The sequence below is a fragment of the Aplidium turbinatum genome, chromosome 7 (assembly GCF_918807975.1).
Source record: "Aplidium turbinatum chromosome 7, kaAplTurb1.1, whole genome shotgun sequence".
NCBI lineage: Eukaryota > Metazoa > Chordata > Ascidiacea > Aplousobranchia > Polyclinidae > Aplidium > Aplidium turbinatum.
The window spans coordinates 16,564,824-16,585,327 of record NC_137478.1 but is presented as its reverse complement, the minus strand read 5'-3'; the positions used below and the strand labels follow the sequence as shown (position 1 = coordinate 16,585,327).

Sequence of the window (20,504 nt, the reverse complement as noted above, 5' to 3'; positions counted from 1 at the left end):
TGGCAAATTCAAAGCGGTCAATTCAAAGCTGATAATTTATTTACCATAAAGACTATAACACTAACCCTAACCTTAACCCAGGGATCTCTGATGAACAGAGATCTTTTCTTCAGAGATCCATGCCTTAAAATTTCGTCTTTGAATCATCGGCTTTGAATTGTCGGCTTTGAATTGTCGTGATACCGTTCCCAAATGGTTGGCATTTCTATCTTCAAAAAAAGTACCGGAAATCTCCGGTCTAAAGTCATACAGAGGCAGCAAGGATGCCCTGACATTAATGTTTGTCTTGTTACTAATGTTCGTCCTTCCTTCTTGTGTTACTCTACGAGTCTACGTGATTGCATTTCGTTTTTTGCAATGTTGTACGAAGAGGCTGGTTTGCCATCTCGGCACACCTTAAACGCTCTAGCAGTACGCCGTTGTTTCGTATTATCGTAGTATTGTTCCGTTTTCTTTTATCTTCTTTAATTGCAGCAATCTATATACTGATTTAATGTTCGATAAATTTTATCTAAAGTTGATGAAATGTTTTTGACTTTTACAAAGAAATTCTCCTTTTTCATTTGTAATGAATATTTCGTTATAATCACAGTCATTGTAAAACTGTGCGGAATGATAGACTGCTGATTCACGTTTGCATTTCTTAGTTAAGCATTGATCAATTATCTGCTGTCTAAAACGAATTCATTTGTGCAAACATAGCCTTTATATGAATTTTATCGTAGTTTAATTATGAAATCGAATGTATGTACGACGTCCTTTGAAATTTCTAATGATGCACCATGCCGTCTTGACGCACAGTTTAAGAATCACTGTGATGTAAATACACAAATAAAGCGCTACCAATTTTTATATGTCATAGTTTCTCAATCATGCTGCAAGCTCTGAAACTTTCATGGACCTTTTGAAAACGTTTTGCGGATCTCTTGGGGGTCTGCGTACCCCGGTTGAGAACCCCTGCTTTATTATATTATGTTAAATGTTGTATTTAGAATATGCATGGACAGCCACTTTTGTAGGTTTGTTATGACCATTGAGCAGTCTGAATTTTGGAAATATTGACTCATATTGGACAGCAAAATTACATTTGATTGAAATTTTTCCGTAGCTACCCACTGCAACCCTGGTTCGCTATGTAGCCTTGTGGATACGTTTGCTTTGGGAATGGTTTGATGATTGAGACTTTTAGAATTTGACAAATAAATGAAATATCCATATTCCTTGGACGAACTTTGCCACTGTCAGTCCTGGCTTTTCATTTTCAGTCACCTCTCCTTGGAATATACCCACAGTTGGGAAAATATTTTGGTTTGAAGTTTTATCTGCGTAATAGTGCCAAATAACTTTTCATTTTCTTATCTTGGTGACAACAAAAGTGTATGTGATTGCAAAGATTTTGTTTGGTGCTTGCTACATTTTCTATTTTCAGTGAAAACATCCGTCCCAGCTGCTTGAAAGGGAAACAACATCACTTTAAGATGAAGACCTTCAAGGATCCCACATACTGTTTTTCTTGCGACAAACTTCTTTTAGGAAGTTTCTTCCAGGGATACATTTGTGAACGTAGGTTAATAGTTTACCTAATGATACACAGTTTATATTTTCACTAGATTTTTGCCGTTTTACTAATTGAACTGTCAAGCCCGTTCCTGCAATCAATCTTTGTCTGCACATCAGCAGTCAGTAGACCACATGGTTGCCTATTTGGCATATATAAATGTTTTGTTTTTTTCTTTGTCATGTTCTTTTAGTTCCATGCAAATTGTCTAATACCTCGAATATGTATTTCTTAGAAGCTGTGCAATACTGCAACCAAGTGTTTCCAAAACTGTAAAGCAATAGTGTAAGTTTAATCGAATCAAGCTTTTTGTGACCCTTGTTTGGTGGTGGGTACCAACATTTCTTAAAAGCTTGGTTTATTCAGTCTTTACATTTATTCAGAAATGCAATGATCAGAAACCATATGCAAGTCAGAGAACTAAAAGATAAGCTGAGCAAGACAACGCCCTAAATCAAGGGTGTCCAACTGTCCAAAGTCTGGCTCATGAACCAAATGTGGCCTTCGATAGGTTGTTGTATGGCCTCTGCTGTAGTTGAACAATCTGTTACTTTTAGCCCGTAAACGTAGACACACAGAAATTGTACAAACTCAACTTTTTTTTAAATTGATGAAGGCAGTATTACAGTATTATCTCACAGACACATTCAGGCCAGAAGGGATACAGACAGTCGAGCATTCATTCAATTTCTTGTTAACAAATTCAACAACTTGTGCACAACTAATTGAGCTTCCTTGCGAAGCCGACAGCAACATCTTTTTTTCGTGCCTTTTTATCAACATGTGGATAAAAGTACATTTTTAGAAATGCAAAAGTTTACAAAAATCTGTTTTGCTTGGTTGGTTCAACATGTGTTGTGTGAGCAGACGTTCTCAGTAATGAACAAGAACCGCTTGAGATTAAAACTGAGCGACCCCACTTATGTAATACTTTATGCTTGCCTACCACTAACCTCGAACGAGACTTGAATTGAGTATAGAATTCAAGATGTCAGTTTCATCTTTAATACACTAACATAGCTGAGTTTTATATAGTTTCTGGATGTGCTAATTTCTGATGGAAAAGCAGATAACTTATTGCAGTGTACACCCTAACATCAAACCCCATGACATGTTTACAACAAAATACTGAAACCTGCATATTGCTTTGCTGTATGAAAATTACATTAAATAGTATTACTATATATGTATCTTTCTTAACGCAAAACAATATTGCTTGAGAATTGTGGTCACAGGCACTTCCGCATTATCAAATTTGGTTCTCCGGGGAAAAAGGTTGGACACCCCTGTCCCCTGCCTTAAATAGTTGGGTCACATGGGTAGAAGAGATGAAGACTATGTTGGACAAGAATTTAGACCTATGATAAGTGGTAAAAGATAGTGAGAAAGACCGAGAAGATTATGGAGAGACTGTGGAAGATGATATGGGAATAGTGGGAGTGAAGAAAGAAGATGCAGTTGACAGAGTAATGTGGAGGACTGCTATCTGCACTGGTTACCCCACTTGAAGTGGGAATAAGTCCAGAAGAAAAAGATTAAGAACTCATTCAGTAATTCGCCATACAGTATAGAGTTAATACGACACACTGCACAATTACTTACAGATACATTTATGTGAAACTGGTACATGTCATGGCTCTTCCAACGGTAGCCTAGTGCAGTATAGAATACGAGCAGATACAGTTTTCTGTTGAGCGACCCACTGCACTTTTATTTTCTAACTAGTTTTCAAACGCTAGTTTCACGCAATTATGAGGAAACATGCTGACAAAAGACATGTGACTAATAACTATTGTTTTTAACTGTTATATGTAACTGTTGAACTGGTAGACGTTGAACTGGCTAAATTATGATCAAACATTTTGTCAGATTTGCATTTCCAACTGTAATCTCAACAACGTATCAGGTCATCCATGCACTTTTTAAAGCTACTAAGTTCCGTCATTACGCCATCACATTTATCTTAATCTTTTTACTCCTTTGCTGTTTTGCAGGCACCTACAAAACATGCCACAAATGGTGTTTGCTTGATGCATGGAAGCGTATTGAAAACTCAAGTGGTGCGATTTTCTTCATTTGGTTCCATAACACCTTATTCTTTTGTTTAGAGTGGATTGGTTATGTCAAAATGTTGTCTACATTGATTGTTAAGCGTAAAATTTACACAAATGGTATATTTTGCAGATCCTCCTCAACTGAATAAGGTAAGTTTATTTTGCGGCAAATTCATTATGACAATGCCAAAAGCGTTTTAACGGTGAGTAGCAAAAGAACCATCATCACCATTTTGAATGCACCATTAAACGCAAACCCAATGCAAATTGCAAGAGTTTGGCTACATTTTGTAGTGATGTTTTTAGTTAAATTTGACAAATTTTCCTCTGTAGCCTCGGTCACTGCAGCTGAACTTTTGATTGCTTCATCATTGTCTCTAAAATAACAAACTAAAATACATATACACTTTTGTAATAATAAGAACATATGTTTTTACATAGAAATCTGTTTTTAAAACAGGTGAAATCAAGTTTTTTTTTTATCAAACATGCACATTGCACCTTTAGTTCAGTGAAGTTGCAACCTTTCTAGAGCACCAGGGTATGGGATGGAAGACGTTTTTTTCCATCTTTCATCTGGAGATATTTGTTCCATTCCATCATAAAAATCTTCCCTTCCATCTTCCACCTGCAATGTAGGTTAATTGAAGCTAAAAAAAAATCCGCAATATTTTTTTGAGAATTACGTACCCCTTGATGATAGAAGTCAGCTTACAACTACAAGAAGAATCTACGGCTATGGAGTCTTACTCCGGATACCCCAAAATCCTGCCGACTTCATGACTGTGACTGCACAACCACAAGTGCACAGCCCTGGAAGAATCCGTGATCTTGTTTAGGCACAACTTCAACAAATGTTGTGCTGGGAGCACAGCAAGATAGAATGCATTGGAGTGGCTGTTATTCATGTTTTGTCAATTTATGTGAAACACCAGGGGTATACGGTATAGTTACCACATAGCAAATTATTTGTTTTTTCGATGCTTGCAGTTGCATTGTCAACAATTTTTTTGCGGGTTGAGGTAGCGTATGAGTGGTTGCTTTTTTGTTTTGTTTTTGCGGTGATTACTGTGCAGTGTGTGTTCAGATTAATGCAAACTTTTCTATTGCTTAACTTTTATTTAAAATTGGGGGAAAACTTTGACATAGAAAATCTTATACTTTATTTTGGTTTCTCCACGTTGCAGCTGCCACATAAAGATAAGTTATGTTGTTAATGTATTAATTTTCTACGGTGTGTCGCACAGTTGGTATCTGAAGCTATACTGAAGTAAACTTGATTGATTTATTGTTAAGGTCACAGTATGCGTTTTAGCTTTCAAATCGTTTTTGCATGCTGCCATATCGCGTCATTGTTTCTCACTGTTTGATTAATTGTTCAAATGTTCACAGAAATAGAATCTTTCAAGAGCGATGTTCTTCAATGTAGTGCATTCAAATGTCTAAATTAAAGTGAAAGTAGATTTTACTCACAAAGTGTGAATATTTTCGACTTCACTTCCTTGAACAATCGCCGGCTAGCATCTGCGTTGGTTTCACAAAAAATCTACATACTTCTGTTTAATTAGACAGAAATGTTTTCCCCTATTTGTTTTACAACTTTGTATGTCTTGATATGGCAGTACAAAGTTAATAATGGAATTGAGATGGAATGATGGAACATTGTCTTCCATCGCATCATCCAAATCTTCCATCCTTGACATTTTCTATCTTCCATCCCATTCCCTGTAGTGCACTTCCATATCCATGTGAAACCATAATGTTGCTCAAATAGTCCACAGTACGAATTGACCAATGGCACGTCGATGGCGACCTTCATACATTGCACATTAGGGGGAAATGAAAAGATACAAATTTTTACATTTTGCTATGATCGCTTAGTGCAGTAGTTCTTAACCTGTTGGTAATTACCCCCAGAGGAGTAATTTGATATTTTTGGGGGGTAATTTAGGTTCTCGTTTTTTTGTTACATTCCAATAAAATGCAGTATTTTCAACCCTATAGATTAGAACGTAGACTAGATAGATTTTTGTGTGCGTTTTTATTTTGTTTCACTTAAGACCATGCCTTTTGTGACATCATAGTATCCTGGTGTCTTGTGTATATTCAGTGTTGGCATCAACATGGACCCCAAAATAATGACAACCAAAAATTTAAATTTTTGCAAAACAAAACGAATGTTTTTTTAACAAATCTTTGCATTTATACGAGCCTTGACATATTACATGCCATATATCAAGTTGCACACAACTCAAAACAAAGTAGCAGCTTTCAATTGTACAAAAACTGCACAAGCATGTTTTCACATTTGACAATGCTTTTGCAATCTACTCCTAATATGAAATGCTGCTTTACTTAGCGTATTGTTAGCCTCTTGATTTCGATAGTAACTGCTATCGAAAAATACTCTCCTAGAATAGAAGGATGACACAAGGACTTGCGGATTAGCAAGCCATTTTCGATTGAAAAAAGTTGTATCAGTGATCACCACATATGGCAGCAAAAATAGAGTTTTTTGGACTGCATGACGATGCAAATCTAAAAACCGAATTTGCAAGAGAAAATATTGGAAATTTTTGGGTTGGCCTTCAAAATGAATATCCAATCCTTTTCAGAAAAGCGTTTGACTCAATTTACTTCAATGTATTGCAGTGAAGTAGGATTTTTAGAAATAGCATTGATGAAAACGAAGTATCGAAGCAAGTTTGCGATTGACAATGATATGAGAGACTGTCTATCCTCCACTCTGCCTAGATTTGACAGTTCGGTTGCAAAAAGCAGTGTCAGCTTTTCCATTACTTATACTTTTAATGTACATTTGAACATAAATTATGACAGAATTTTTGTGGTTTTTATTAATTAATTGCAAGCTGTAATTTTGTTATTTTTTGAAAAGAGGGGGGTTGTTGCTTTGGGTAAAATAAACGTCCAAGCCAAATTTTGCTTTAAAATGTATGAAATGTAAAATTTTGCTTTAAAATGTATTGAGTATGGTTTGGCCACTTCGAAACACGTAAACGTTTTTCAAGGATGCCTAATACTTCCTCATCACTGAGGAATGTCAAATATAGAGGCTCAGTTTACAGTTCATTGTCCCAGTCAATCATAGTCATTTGTTGCATGAAAGTTCAGCCTTGGAAGAATTACTTCCCTGATGTTCATTGAAGGCATTTCACATGTCTTTTCAATCACCTCTGTAGTCTGTATCTTCCTTTGCTTCTTTATCTATTGGTATAAAAAGATTTCATCAATGTCATCAACTTTGAAATAAGCTTCATCTTTAGTTTTTGGAATAAAACTTACTAATCTTTTAACTTCCTAAGTTTATCGATAACGTCTCTTCTCACAGCTTCATGTTTATCTGTACACGTGGCAAAAGCTAGTCTAGATGAGTAACAAATGGCATTTCTTAGCACCACCTCCTTCACGGTCTTCATTTCCTTTCTGTTTATATGTTTTAAGCACAAAAGTGTTGTGTAGATCTTCTGTAGTAGTAGTAGTAGTCCAGTTTTAATCCTGTGATGTCCCCGTTACCGAGGGTGGCTGGATTCACCTCAGTACCGCAATCGCCTTCACACCTTGCCTCCACTTCGATCTGTCTAACGTCCTCTCTTGTCAAGCCCACCTTGCTGCTTTCCTCCTCAACTTGCCTTTTCCTCGTTTTCTTGGGTCTTCCTTGTTTTCTACGACCCTCCACTTGCAACTCCAGCGCTCTTCTCAAAACATCATCTTCATCCCTTCTCAAAACATGGCCATACCATCTCACTCCATTCGCTTTCACCAACTTATCAACATTCTCATGCCATCCAAGCAAGTTCATAAGTTCTTCGGTATTCCTTTTGTCCATCAGCTTCACACCACACACTGCTCTCCCCATGGCTATCTCAGTTCTTCTTAAAATCGCCAATTCGTTTTCCCGTAAACACCATGTCTCACTTCCGTACAGCATTGCAGATCTCACACAACTAGTATAAATTCTTCCTCTCATTTTCAACAGAAATCTTCTACCACATAACAACTATCGACACTCTGAATTTCACCCAACTAAACCTTCCTCTTGCAGTCACTGCCGCTTCACAACCACCACTTGCATTCAATCTATCTCCTAGATAGCATCCTCTGATGTACAAATGTCTCTGGACCTGACGCCACATTGGCGCAGAGAACTTCACCAACTGGTTACTGTATTTTGCCTAATCCCCTAAATTTGGTTAAGCCCACTTGGTGGAGCAGTGACAAATGTACCCTTAAGTACACTGTTCCAGAGAGTGTTTTTCCTCGACACAAGAGTGGACCAGGTTTCATGGATGCAAGATCAATCCATTTTCTCTAAGTAGTCGCAATCATTAAAAAGTTTTTATTCCCTTAGAATTTATTTAAATAAACACTTGATTATTTCAATAAAGGTGATTCAGGTTGTCAAGGTTTTTTTGTGAATAATATCTGTATTTGAGATAATTTGATACTGGTAGTATTTCTTGTAAAATGACATTATATTGAAGTTTTCCATTTGAATAATATCTTCAATAAAGGTGAAACCATCTATTAGGGTTTTAGGTGAATAGTAACGGTATTTGATATAATACCATACAAACTCCCCTTTCCAGCATAATGTTCTTTACCATTTGGATTAGCAAAAAATTGTCATTGTTGAGGAATTTGACAATTTTGCGTCATGCATTGCAGTTATTAGAAAATAATTAGATGTTGTTTATGCAGCTTCGAAAAAAAAGTTGTCACGATTGTTTCTCATGTAAATATATATTGAGCTCATATTGTAGTTCTCTTTTTTTGTAATGTATGTGAACGAAGGTTCTACCTGAATCAAACGCATGCAAATAATTAAAAAAAAAAAACAACAAATTCAAAAATTGACATGGACTTCAAACATCGCTCATCATTCTTTTGAAGACCGTAAAACAGATGCAAATATATCAGCATCAGTTTGATAGCAGAACTTATAAATTGAAACTTATTCACTATTATATTAAAGTGTATTAAAGTTTCTTTATTTGACTGTTAGGCAATATTGGCAATGAAAATTTGAAGCCACATGATAACAACTAACCACTGCAAGCAAACGTACATTGAAAGGAATTGTCAAGTTCACCCGACTACAGAAAAAACATGCCCAAATCAGTAAAATCATTTGTATGAGGACGTTTTCTTGAGCGGCATTTTACAAATAGACGTTGATTTTACAAATAGAGGTGTGGTGGTCACTGGTCACCCAACTGTGCGAAATCCCAATGCATTTTTCTAACAGTAATTTTTAATAAATTTTTCTAAAGACAAGTCCCAATAAAGATGCAAACTTATTTTTCAATTTTTTATTGAAATAAATATCTAGCATAAATAGCAACACTAAAGCATCTTTGTTTTCAGGTCAGCATTGCACTGAATGCACATTGAACAATTGAGATTTTGAAAAATCTTAATTTTCGGGATTTTTAGTTTAGTCTCAAAATTATAGCCCAATTTCCTCCCATGCTAAGTTGAGAATCACTATGATACATGTCCTCAAGAAGCCTAGTTGTACTTTAACTCTTTTGTGCTTGGCGTGTGTAACCAAAGAGGTTTTACCCGCCTTCATATGCAGTGCTCAATTCCTGATACAATATCCTAAAACCTAAAAATTTATTCCAATTCCAAATTTTTGTCCTCAACAACATTGATAATTTCCATTTAGCAACACGAATTTTAAAAGAGATTGATAGACTTACAGATATTCTTTTCAAGCAAGGCATGCAATGCGTTAACAAGCATCATTTCAAAATGATGCTGGGCACTAAACGAAATGAAGCATCTAATTCCGTGAATTTTGTTCAGCGACCTATCCTTGAGCAATCCTCTGTGCTTCCCGCCAAGACACCACCAGCTGCAACAGGAGGAGGAGGTGAGCCTGACGTCGAATCAATATGTCTGGTTTCGTCTACAAGTTCTGATTTACCCTTGCTTTTCCATACCAAAGGATTACTCTTATTAATTCCCAATAGTTTCTGCAAAAACATAAACATAAGGTTCTGCAAAAACATAAGGTGTCCCATTCCTTTGAGATTATATAGCTCTCAAAAATGGTGGTGGACGACATGTGATCAGAATAAGTGCAGTGCCAATGAGGCCGTCACCCTATTGTTTTGTGTTTTCCAATACAGTATATTATTCCACTTTTGCTCGGAAATACAGTATTAGTCATATTTCAAATATATTTTATAATGTTGACTTCATTTTTCAAAAATTACTTAGCGTACCAGCAGCGAACCAACATAAAAGTAGAGACTTGCCAGTGAAAATAAAAAAATCAGCAGTATTTCAATCATATGTAGCGCCACACATAGTGAAAATTATGACTTCACTTTTTAAAGAAATGCGTAAAAATGTGATTAACTGCAAACAGAGGCCATCTGTTTCGAACTTTGGTTTTCTTCAGTGCATTGAAATTTTAGACTAGAAATTTGAGTAAGCTTGCTTTAAATGGGTGTCCGGTAATTTCATTGCAGTAATTTCATCGTGGTAATATCATCGTGGTCTTTTCATCGCATGGTAATTACATCGCAGTATATCACATCGTCAGGTAATTACATCGCAGTATGAGAGCTGCGTAGGCTACCAGCTGCGGGGCGACGGGAGCACCGCCGGCGGGGCCTGAAAGGGTCGGCAAGAGCACGGTCGTCGGGACCCGAAAGATGGTGAACTACCCCTGGGCAGGTCGAAGCCGGAGGAAACTCTGGTGGAGGGCGGTAGCGATTCTGACGTGCAAATCGATCGTCCGACCTGGGCGTAGGGGCAAAAGACTAATAATCGAACCGTCTAGTAGCTGGTTCCCTCAGAAGTTAGGGTGGGTGGGCGTTAGGGTTAGGGTGGACGTTGACGATTAAATTACTGACGATGTGGTGTCTTGCGATGTAATTACAATGCGATGACAATGTATGCGATGTAATTACCATGTGATAAAATTACTGCAATGAAATTACCACGATGAAATTATCGCGATGAGATTACAGTGAATCCTTTAAATGTTATAACGATGTACTGATGATAGTAAAACACGATGTTATAAATGTGTTCACTGTTCAGTGCTTATGCTCCTCTGGTTGGTCGTTCTCAGAAAGAGAAAGACAACTTTTATAATATACGGTACCCTTAAGTAACCTTGCTGCTGTCCCTGACAATGAACTGCTTCTGATATGTGTGTACTTCCGATTTGAGTTTAACCGTTATGAAAAATTATAAGTGGGTACTGGGTAGGGTCTGCACTCTGCAGGGGTAAAATGGGTACCTTGAGTAAAACGTTTAATTATATTATTTTTATGATTGCATCATTTTTTGTTGTTAAAATGTAGAGCTGCTTTCAGTGATAGTTATTTATACCAACAGCTATAATTTAGTACAAAAAAAGTGAGATGTGTTTAATTAAGACATTTATTGATTTCAAAGTATTTTTTGTGCAAGACGCTAATTTGGGTTGCTTGGAAAGTTGATATTTGATGTTAAATAACTTTTACTGTATTATTTTATATGCTTGTGTTTATGGTTATTTTTCCATGGTTTAATACAACGATAAAACGGGTAATACTGAGTAGGCTATATACATGATATACCCATTTTACCCCGAGGCCTGGGTACCAAAATGATAGGGCTACCAGGCTATGTAAATATTTTTGAATATCTTAAATATGACATATTCTACACATATCAAATGTTACATTTTAATTTTTTTTTAAATATCACTTCATCTGTTAAGATTTTAAAATAATTTTTAAGTAAAAATTAACCAAAATCCTACCCGTATTACCCCAGCAGACCCTACAAAAAATCAGGTTTTTATCCCCACATCAGACTTAATAAATCAAAATAAATAAACAATTGCAAGTTATGGTTGTGACAAGAAGAAGGGGGGATTGTAGGCAAGCATTAAGCTCCTACTGGTAAGGGTGTCCAACTGTCCATGGTGATTTGGTACAAAAAATATTGAAAGTGTTACCTGTTGGACCTTTGTGTTGCTTTCAATCTTTCTGTGACTACTTCTGTGCATTCTTTGAGAAAGCTGTTTCGCGGCTAATAACTTGTAAGTCTGTGTTTATAACTGCTCATATTCTGGTGAGAACCTTGGTTTAATCTAAAATTAGTAAGAATGCTAAAGTTATTGGATGTGAAGAATGCACAATGCACATATCAACACAAACTGCTAGTATTTGACATGAACAACAACGTCAGAGGAGCATAAGCGAAAAACTGCTGTCCCCAAGCTTTGAATATGGATACTTAAGTCTCTGAAGTCTCCATGTTGCGATTATTAACAGTCTGATTGTGATTTAAATTTTTTGAACCTCATTTTTTGCTTATCAAAGCCTGGTAATGTTAAAACCCATTTTGTCAGCTAGCAAAGACAGCAAAAAAGACGTCAAACTATTATTTAAAAAAAATTTTGTTCATGCAATTATCAAAAGTTGGCTCAGTAGCCATTGGCTCCCTATGATGAGATTATGTGATTACAATCAAGCAATAAGTGAAAGCGGTATTCTCCTTAAACTTCTCCAGATCTGCTTTTAGTATTCTTTTCATAAATTACTGTTAGGAGGATGAATAACAATACTTGAGGCTTTCAAAGGCAGCATACGGCATGAATGTTGAGAACCACTATAACGACGAGTTGGTCAATAATGTTCAGGATCAAGTTGATAATGTTCATCTTGCTATTGCTCGGTTGAATAAATAATCTGTTTTGAAATATATTCTGCCCATTTTTGTTTTTAAACCTGTTTTGTATTTTTTTCCTTTTATGAAAAATGAATGGGCCACAGAACTTTGGTGCAACGAAAATGGGCCTCAAAAAAAGTTTCAGAACCACTGTATTAGACTATTTCACATTTATTTAGAGTATATGCTGTATATTAGAGGAAAGTGAAAGAGCACTACATTAATTTGAACTACGTTTATTTTTAAGTTTGTACAGTTTTATTTTAGTGGTAGAAATGGGTCCTCCTCAAAAGTAAAAAACGAAAAACTACTTGTTTTTCCTTTACAATTTTATGCAAGGAGGAAAAGTTGCTTTAGTCTCTCTCCCTCAGACCCCCTGGTTGTTATAATGTGTAAAAAAATAAGTTTGAATTTATTAATGTTTTCATTCTACTTTCCAGTCACTCATGAAGACAACCACTTAATCGAAAGATTGAAATATTTTCATCAATATGAATGCAATTTCTAGTAAAAAATTTCACTGCAGCAAAAAGACCTCAATTTCGAAACATATAGCCTCTGTCTGCAGTTAATATTTGCTTTTTTAGATACTTTCTTTCAAAGTTTAAAAATCTTGTGAAGTCATATCGTTTTCATTCTGTGTGGAGCTACATGTGCTTGAGCGATTGCTAATTTTTTTCATGACTTAGGCTATGTAAGTCAGCTTGTATCTATTGTGGATCCTTGCATCATTGGCCAAGCTGACAGATGTTTGCACGTAGGTACCCCTCTTTTTCTCTCAAATTTTGTTAGGGAAACCTGGAATATTTATTTTAGGCTTATACAAAGCCCACCGTGATTACAATGGTCGTCCTCCTCCTCCATTTTCTGGCGCATCTTTTATTGTGTTCTCCATCGGGGAGCAGATTGAAGTCGATGAGAAGATTACTCCAGATTGGTGGGTGGTAAGTATTTTCATTCTAGGTGAAATTTCCTATTATGCATCTTTCAAAAACACAAGCATTTCAAAAATAATAGTTGTTGGGTCCTGCCTGCTTTGGCTTCAGCACGTCTTTTCCAACAGAGATAAATTTTTCCACTGCAGCACCGGAACCCAATTGTGTTTTGTATTTAATAAAGAGATATTATACATTGGCAAATTCATCCTTGGAGTCGTGACTGATGATGGTTTCACTGGCTGGTATCAATGTGGCTTGATGTTTCTAGCAATAGTCGAATGATTTCTGCTTTGATTTTTTCACTCATTGTTTACACAAAATATCTCCAAAAACAAGTCATTTTTTACACTAAATTAGAAACAAGCCGGTAGCGGAGGTGCGACTGAAAGAAATGTAGCGCATTTATGCCACCATTACCAAAACAATAGCAGCGCTACGAAAGTAACACGCTGTTGCCCACCTGTACTAGTTGTACTGAAAGCCTCATTTCAAGTCTTTAATTTCAGGGCAGTTCACTGTCACTCTATGACAGGAAAGGTTATTTTCCTGCATCTTGTGTGAGTCCAATGGTAAGTGTATTTTATACTTTTGTTAAATTTCAAATTTTGTTGATTTTGACAAGGGCAAGTTGTAAGGATGTGAGTCGTATTTAGCAATCGTTTTTTGTTTTTTTTTTAATGTTTTTTCGACTATAAAAATCAATCATATTTTGTGTAAACAATCTGTCTATAATTTAAATGCTGAAAAAAAATTTGCACCTTTACTCCGAAATAATCAAGACATTGATAAGTTAACCTGTATCAATCAAGTAGACTGCGGATTTAAGAGATGGATGACAGAAACAAATGAATGAACTGAACAAACTAATAAAAGCCATCAAGACAAACAACAAAGGTTGTTAAGATGGTCACCACTGGGACAGGATTTCCCCAGGCATATCTACAAGGGGTGATATGAAAGCTTTTATTACATCTGACAATAGAAGAGTTTCTATTGTAAATAATCTCTGTTTATTATAAAATAACAATTAGCACGGATAGTAATTTCATAAATCTTGTTATGATTACTTCCAATGCACTATTAGCATCAGGCCTGAATATTTAGTACTGCATGCTCATAGTTATTTGTTTATTCAACTACCTGTATACTTGTTTTTCACCTAGCCTACTGCAAAGGCTTTATTAAGAAAAATAGCTTACTAATGACCTTTCAACTGTTTCCAAACAAGTATATGTTTAACGCTGTACCAACCACCCCCCTTCTAATGTTGTGAAAATAAGCCAATCACTGCGAGCTTTTGTATCCCCCTCTTTAGATATCCTTGGATTCACCATCTGAATACTGAACAGCCCTCATCATTGGTAGCACTTGAAGTTGAGTTGTTTATTTGTACCACTTGCTGAGCACATGGCCACACTTCTGACTTGCAAAACCATGTCAAAACTACAGTCAACTAATTTATAATGAGTTATTTTGCAGATATAGTTTCACAGTTTCTTTTGCAGTTCTTTATTTTGAGTTAAGGAAAACATTTGTTACTTGAAAAGATGTATGAAATGATTGGAAATTGTATAAAAAATGATAAAAAAAACAAAAGCTAAAACATCCCTTTCAAGTTGTATGGGCTAGTCAAAAACGTTTACATTTTGGTTTTGTGTTATGATGAATGCTAGAGTGTTGCTTGGTTTTGTTTGATTGTGGTTTTACAAAGTCACCAATATATCAACATTGCAATGTAGGCTAGTTTTAATTACAAAGTGAAACAAGCAAGTTGATTAAAGTTTACTTTGGTAAGAATGGTATGTACTGACGAAGCAATACTTGTGATTTTAAAGCAGTACAATACCCTTGGACCTCTTTAATGTGGTAGTCTACTTTGCCGTCAACAGAAAGTGACGTCAATACAATATGAAGCAATTATTACGCGGAAACGAACTTTCTGTGTTAGCAGGGTTTTTAAGTGAATGTTTCAAAAAAATTCATAGCTGAACTTAGGTTTGAAAAAAAAGCCAATTATCCCCCCACTTTAATGGTTTAACCATCCTCGTATCAATATTTTTATTATTGTATAATGTATATATTGCATATGTTGATCTGTGTTGACGTTTGTTCAATGCAATGGTGAAACAGAATTGCCTAGATTTCAGTTGATCGACTCGATGACCCAGTTTGTTGTGAGTCTGTACTAAAACTTTGAACTTGTTGATTGTTTGACTGAAAGCTAGCTGTTGCATCAATGCGTTTAGCACAACTCAGTGTTTAGATTTACTACTTTTTCGCTGATCAATTTGTTATAAAGCCTGGAGCGAGAACCATTATTTTGCAATTAATTTAACTCTTGAATGAACTAACCTATCAGTATCACATCTAAAAGTGTTCAAAACGCTTGATTGAAGTAATCCTATCCCCATCAATCGGACATAAACGATTTTCTCTAATTTGTATTAAATTACCAAATGCCACTAAGCCACTCCCTTTCATGAAAACACCACAGATGCTTCTGAATATTATTCGATTTTCAATATTTAGGTCCCCCCAGTTTTTTGAGGCATTGAGTCAACTCTGTCTTTTAACTTTTTTGTGATTTGACGTTAGAATTCTCGTCCGTCAAAACCGTCACCCTCAAATTATGAGCCAGCTGGTATCTCAACAATCGATGGCCCGGTCGAGGAATGGCCAAGTTCATTTAGGGGACCGGCCAAACTCGAAGACGCGCCTTGGTGGGTATAGGTCGTACACCTTGTCCAAAAAGGGGTTGGCCTGTACGATTGCCTTTCATGCAATGTACAGATCATCTTCCTTCTGGAAACAGAAATATTTATTTTTTTTAACATATGATGTTTTTTATTTCTTCTCACACTATCAACATCTCTTTCATATCGCTACACACAACACATTATTTTCACACGCACACACAGACTCAATCACCACAATGCAGGTCGCAACGCCGCTCGCAAGAGGAACCTGGCAATGTGTATAACATAGCGATGCCGATGCTCTCAACACCTATCCAGCTGGAACAGTATTACTGGTATTTTCGGGTGCTAGACTGCACTGCATGCATAGCAAGTTGCTTAAAAGAGTACTTGTCATTCTTAAAGCTTCTGGAAAAACCGCCCAGTTTTATCCAGTGTTATCATTGTTAAACCTCTTTACCTAGATTTTATATTTTTGCTTCAAGTAATACTCCAACTCGGACGAAAAAACACATTCGTTTTGGTGTATCGAGCAGTTTGAAAACCACATAGCAGTCCTCTCTAGCACCTTCAATGTGTTGGACCTGCAATTTTTCAACATCGTGGTTGTAACATACAGTGGTTGCATGCATTAGCTCAGTGGATACATGCCCGACTTAAGATCAAGCGCCACTGGTTCAGCTCTTGGGGTGTGCGGCTGTGTGCTTAAGCAACGTGTTTTAGGATGGCTCTTCATTCAGCAGCACCTAGTGGATGAAATAATTCCCCGACAACAACACTTCAACACAAGTGGAAACTTTACTCTGTCAATCTCGGTGGCCAAGTCTGTCAATGGTTCAAAGCCTCTATAGTCGAGCTCAAAAGTTTAAGACCACCTGTCAAAATTTTGGATTCTTATGCAATAATCTATGGAAATCATTTTAAATGATATGTCATATTGGGATTTATACCATTACTGCAGTGTTATGTAACAGAGCCTTCTGTTTAAACCATTATGAATGAGCTATTTCAGAAATAAAAAAGTAAAACTCTTTCAAGATTTGTTACCTTAAAAATGGGCAAAAAAAGAAGCTTATCAGCTGTGGAGCGGTCACAAATTGTTATATTAAAGGAAGAAGGGTACTCAGAAAGAAAAATATCCAAAAGACTAGCAAGACAGCAGCAGCAGTCCATCAGGCAGTAGTTAAATTTTAAAAAAATTGGAAGTTTAGTGGACTTGAAAAGGGTGGTAGACCCAGGGTTACCAGTCCAAGAAGTTACATATTGTTTTTTTTAATTTTGTTGGTGCCAGGTGCTTAACCCTTTAAGGACCAGTGGCACACATATGTACCACAGGCTAGATCTGTTCAAAATTAAACGCTTTCAATTTTTTTAGCCTCTTGCATTGATTTGCATGGTTTTGATTATGAGAAATCCGAAAATGATAACCATTTTGCTCTCAAATGATAGGATACCCTGCCTCAAAAGCCCTAAACTGTTCTTGTTTATTTTTTGCCAAAGTCTCCCATTTTTGACCTGTAAAGCCATTATTGTGGCGATGAAACTTTATATTCAATAGAAAACCTTTTTATCTAATGCCCTTCTGATAGCTCATTGGAGTAAATTTAATTTCTGGATGTTCAGCATGATTTTGGAAGTTTAAAAGTTTTCAATGCGTCTAGTTTAACAGAAAAAGTCTGACGACCTGAAATAAACCTCAGATCTTTTTCTGCTAGAGTAGACCCATTGAGAAATTTCAAAATATGTGAATAGGTTACCTGCTGCCTTCTCAACACTAGTGGTGATAAGTGCTGCCCCTTTAATGCCTTCCACACTTCCCAAAATCATAAAAAAAATTCCAGAAATTGATTTTGCACTGGTGAGTTATCAGAAGGGCATTAGACGAAATTGTTTTCTGTTGGATATAGATTCCTTGATTGCCATAATCGTTGCAGCAGGTCCAAAATGAGAGATTTGGCAAAAAGAATACAAAACAAATTTTAGGGCTTTTGAGGCATGGGGTATCCCATCGTCTGAGAGCAAAATGGTTGTCATTTTCGGATTTCTCATAGTCAAAACCATGGGAATCAATGCAAGATGCTAAAAATTTTGAAAGCGTTTAATTTTAAACAAGTCTAACCTGTGGTACATATGTATGCCTCTGGTTGTTGAAGGGTTAAAGTGTTCTATTTGGTGAAAAAATGTCACATGCAAAATACTTTTAAAAATTTTCTATTTGAAGTTATCTCATTTTTCTACAGGGGGCTAAATGGCTCCACAAATGGCAGAAGCTTTATTTATGTATCATAAGATGCAGAATGTATGGTTTCTTAAACAACTTTGTTACATCATATACGTGTAGCCAATCTAGTTCTAATGTTAGGTGAAATAAACTGATTTTTCAGCAAAATACTTCATTTTCACAATACAATTTCAACATAAATCCATTGCACTAAAGTGAAGTCACTGGCTACTAGTACTAATTTTATGCAACAAGCAGATTGATTTTGTGAAAAAACAATAAACAACTACCGTACTGTAGCCTAACATGTGAACATATGACTGGCTTCACTTGCATAGCAGCTATAGTGTGTTGCACACCTTTTGGGTCATAATGGCTGAAGGGTAGCCACTATTCATAACCCCACAATGGTTACTAGGGTGATTCATAAATTAAAATTTTTTTAATTCAATGGGTCACCCTCTTGTATCGTGTCAATACCTGAAAAAATAATCCTTTCAAATTTTTATGGCAATTGAAAGCATTTTTAAGGTTGCTACCGACTTTGAAAGCTGCACATAATACACAAATGGGTCATTCCATGTCAACTCAACAGGGTGTGCAAGCTCGACCTTCTTAGATTTTCTTGAAATTCACGCTAAAGTTTTATATTGATGTATAATGAACATAAAAAAAAATTCAGCTCATCATTTCAAGACGTTTAGAAATTACAGCCCTTCAAAGTCACCAAGATCCCTCAAAATGTGTTCGCATATACATTTTCCTCCATGTTTGGGTCTTCATAACTTTTAATCTAAAGCATTTACAAATCTGAAATTTGGTATTCTGATTAAGAAGCGGTCCTAGTTTTCATATCTACCACCTAAATTTCTAATTTCAAATTAGTTTTTGATGCCCGCTATCTCCCAAACCAATAGTCACAAAACTACCATTTCGCGTATCATTAATCTATACTAGTTGGTAATTAACCCCCATGAGACTGACATCAAACAAATGTGAAATTATTAAAGTTTGGAGGGTGTAAAGATGGTTCGGGCTTCATCTTTGAGTTTCTGTGAATTTCGAGAAAATCTAAGAAGGTCGAGCTTGTACACCCTGTTGAGTTGACATGGAATGACCCATTTGTGTATTATGTGCAGCTTTCATAGTCGGTAGCAACCTTAAAAATGCTTTCAATTGCCATAAAAATTTGACAGGATTATTTTTTCAGGTATTGACACGATACAAGTGGGTGCCCCATTGAATTAAAAAAATTTCAATTTATGAATCACCCTAATGGTTACTGCCATTTTGGTGTTGCAATGTAAGTTGGTACAAGCATACATTCTAATGGGCTGAAATAGCTATTGCTTCCTCAAGCTAACCATTACATGACTGGAATTTTGTGACATATTAGTCTGTATGGTGTTGTAGCTTCTGTAACGTCCGCTTTGTCTATTTTATTGCGACGTTACAGTGACGTATTTTGTTTGTCGTTGTTGACCTTTGCTCTATTTGAACTGTCTAGATTGCTAACAACAACACCACACATGAGTTTCAATTGGTTTCACGTGTTCTTCTTGTGCGTTTTTAGACAATCTTTTAAACACAGGTAACTTTGAGATTTCTTAATTTGCGACCGTCCAGAGAAAAGCAATTTGTAGAAATGAAACAAATCGATTTACAGTACAATTTACGAATTCCCTTTTTCAAGAATTGGCAATTATTGAAAAACAAATAGGTCATAATGGTCGTATAATTCAATGAAAACTGACGTTATATCGTTGACTGATAAGTTATTGATTTAACGAAACAAACCACACGTGCAAACGCATGTGCAAACACAAATGCGACAGAGGCAAAAACAATTCCAATCAAAGAAAAACTGGTGGCTTTTTTAGTACAGTAGACTTGTAAAAGAGAAAAAAGCCAAATATTAACAAACGAGTCACAAAATGAATGCAGAGGGCTTAAATAAGAAATTTGGCAGTAACATTCCCTCCCCTTTAAGGCCTCGTACATTTGTTCAAATACACAGGTATAAACAACATGAGAAAACAAAATCAGCACAAATTTACATTGGTTTTGCAGGAACGATTAAGCATAACTATTGAATTGGTCTGACAATCAAGGACTGTTTAGTTTGAACGCTAACGCTACGGACAATGCCATTTTTGTCGGGAAACGTTTGAATTACGCGACCCATGAGCCAATTGTTTCGGGGTGTGTTATCTGCGATTAAAACTATGTCCCCCACAGTCAGATTAGGAGATTTTTTGGTCCACCTTTGTTTTTGCTGGAGCAAAGGTAAGTACTCTTTTACCCACCGTGTCCAAAAGACGTCGGCCATGTATTGGA

General features: G+C 36.2%; 1 protein-coding gene across 2 annotated transcripts in view; it reads left to right on the top strand.

The window, feature by feature from the left end:
- Positions 1 to 20,504, top strand: part of LOC145774372 (guanine nucleotide exchange factor VAV2-like) — a 145,029-nt gene that overhangs the window by 82,335 nt on the left and 42,190 nt on the right. The window contains exons 15-21 of one of the 2 annotated variants that reach the window (XM_082585605.1): positions 1,430 to 1,563; positions 3,553 to 3,618; positions 3,743 to 3,762; positions 9,442 to 9,508; positions 13,129 to 13,256; positions 13,757 to 13,819; positions 16,169 to 16,281. In XM_082585605.1, coding sequence (XP_082441731.1) covers positions 1,430 to 1,563; positions 3,553 to 3,618; positions 3,743 to 3,762; positions 9,442 to 9,508; positions 13,129 to 13,256; positions 13,757 to 13,819; positions 16,169 to 16,281 — 591 coding nt within the window. Of the gene's footprint in view, positions 1 to 1,429; positions 1,564 to 3,552; positions 3,619 to 3,742; positions 3,763 to 9,441; positions 9,509 to 13,128; positions 13,257 to 13,756; positions 13,820 to 15,845; positions 15,971 to 16,168; positions 16,282 to 20,504 lie in introns of both variants that reach the window. The other variant, XM_082585604.1, reaches the window with a different exon arrangement.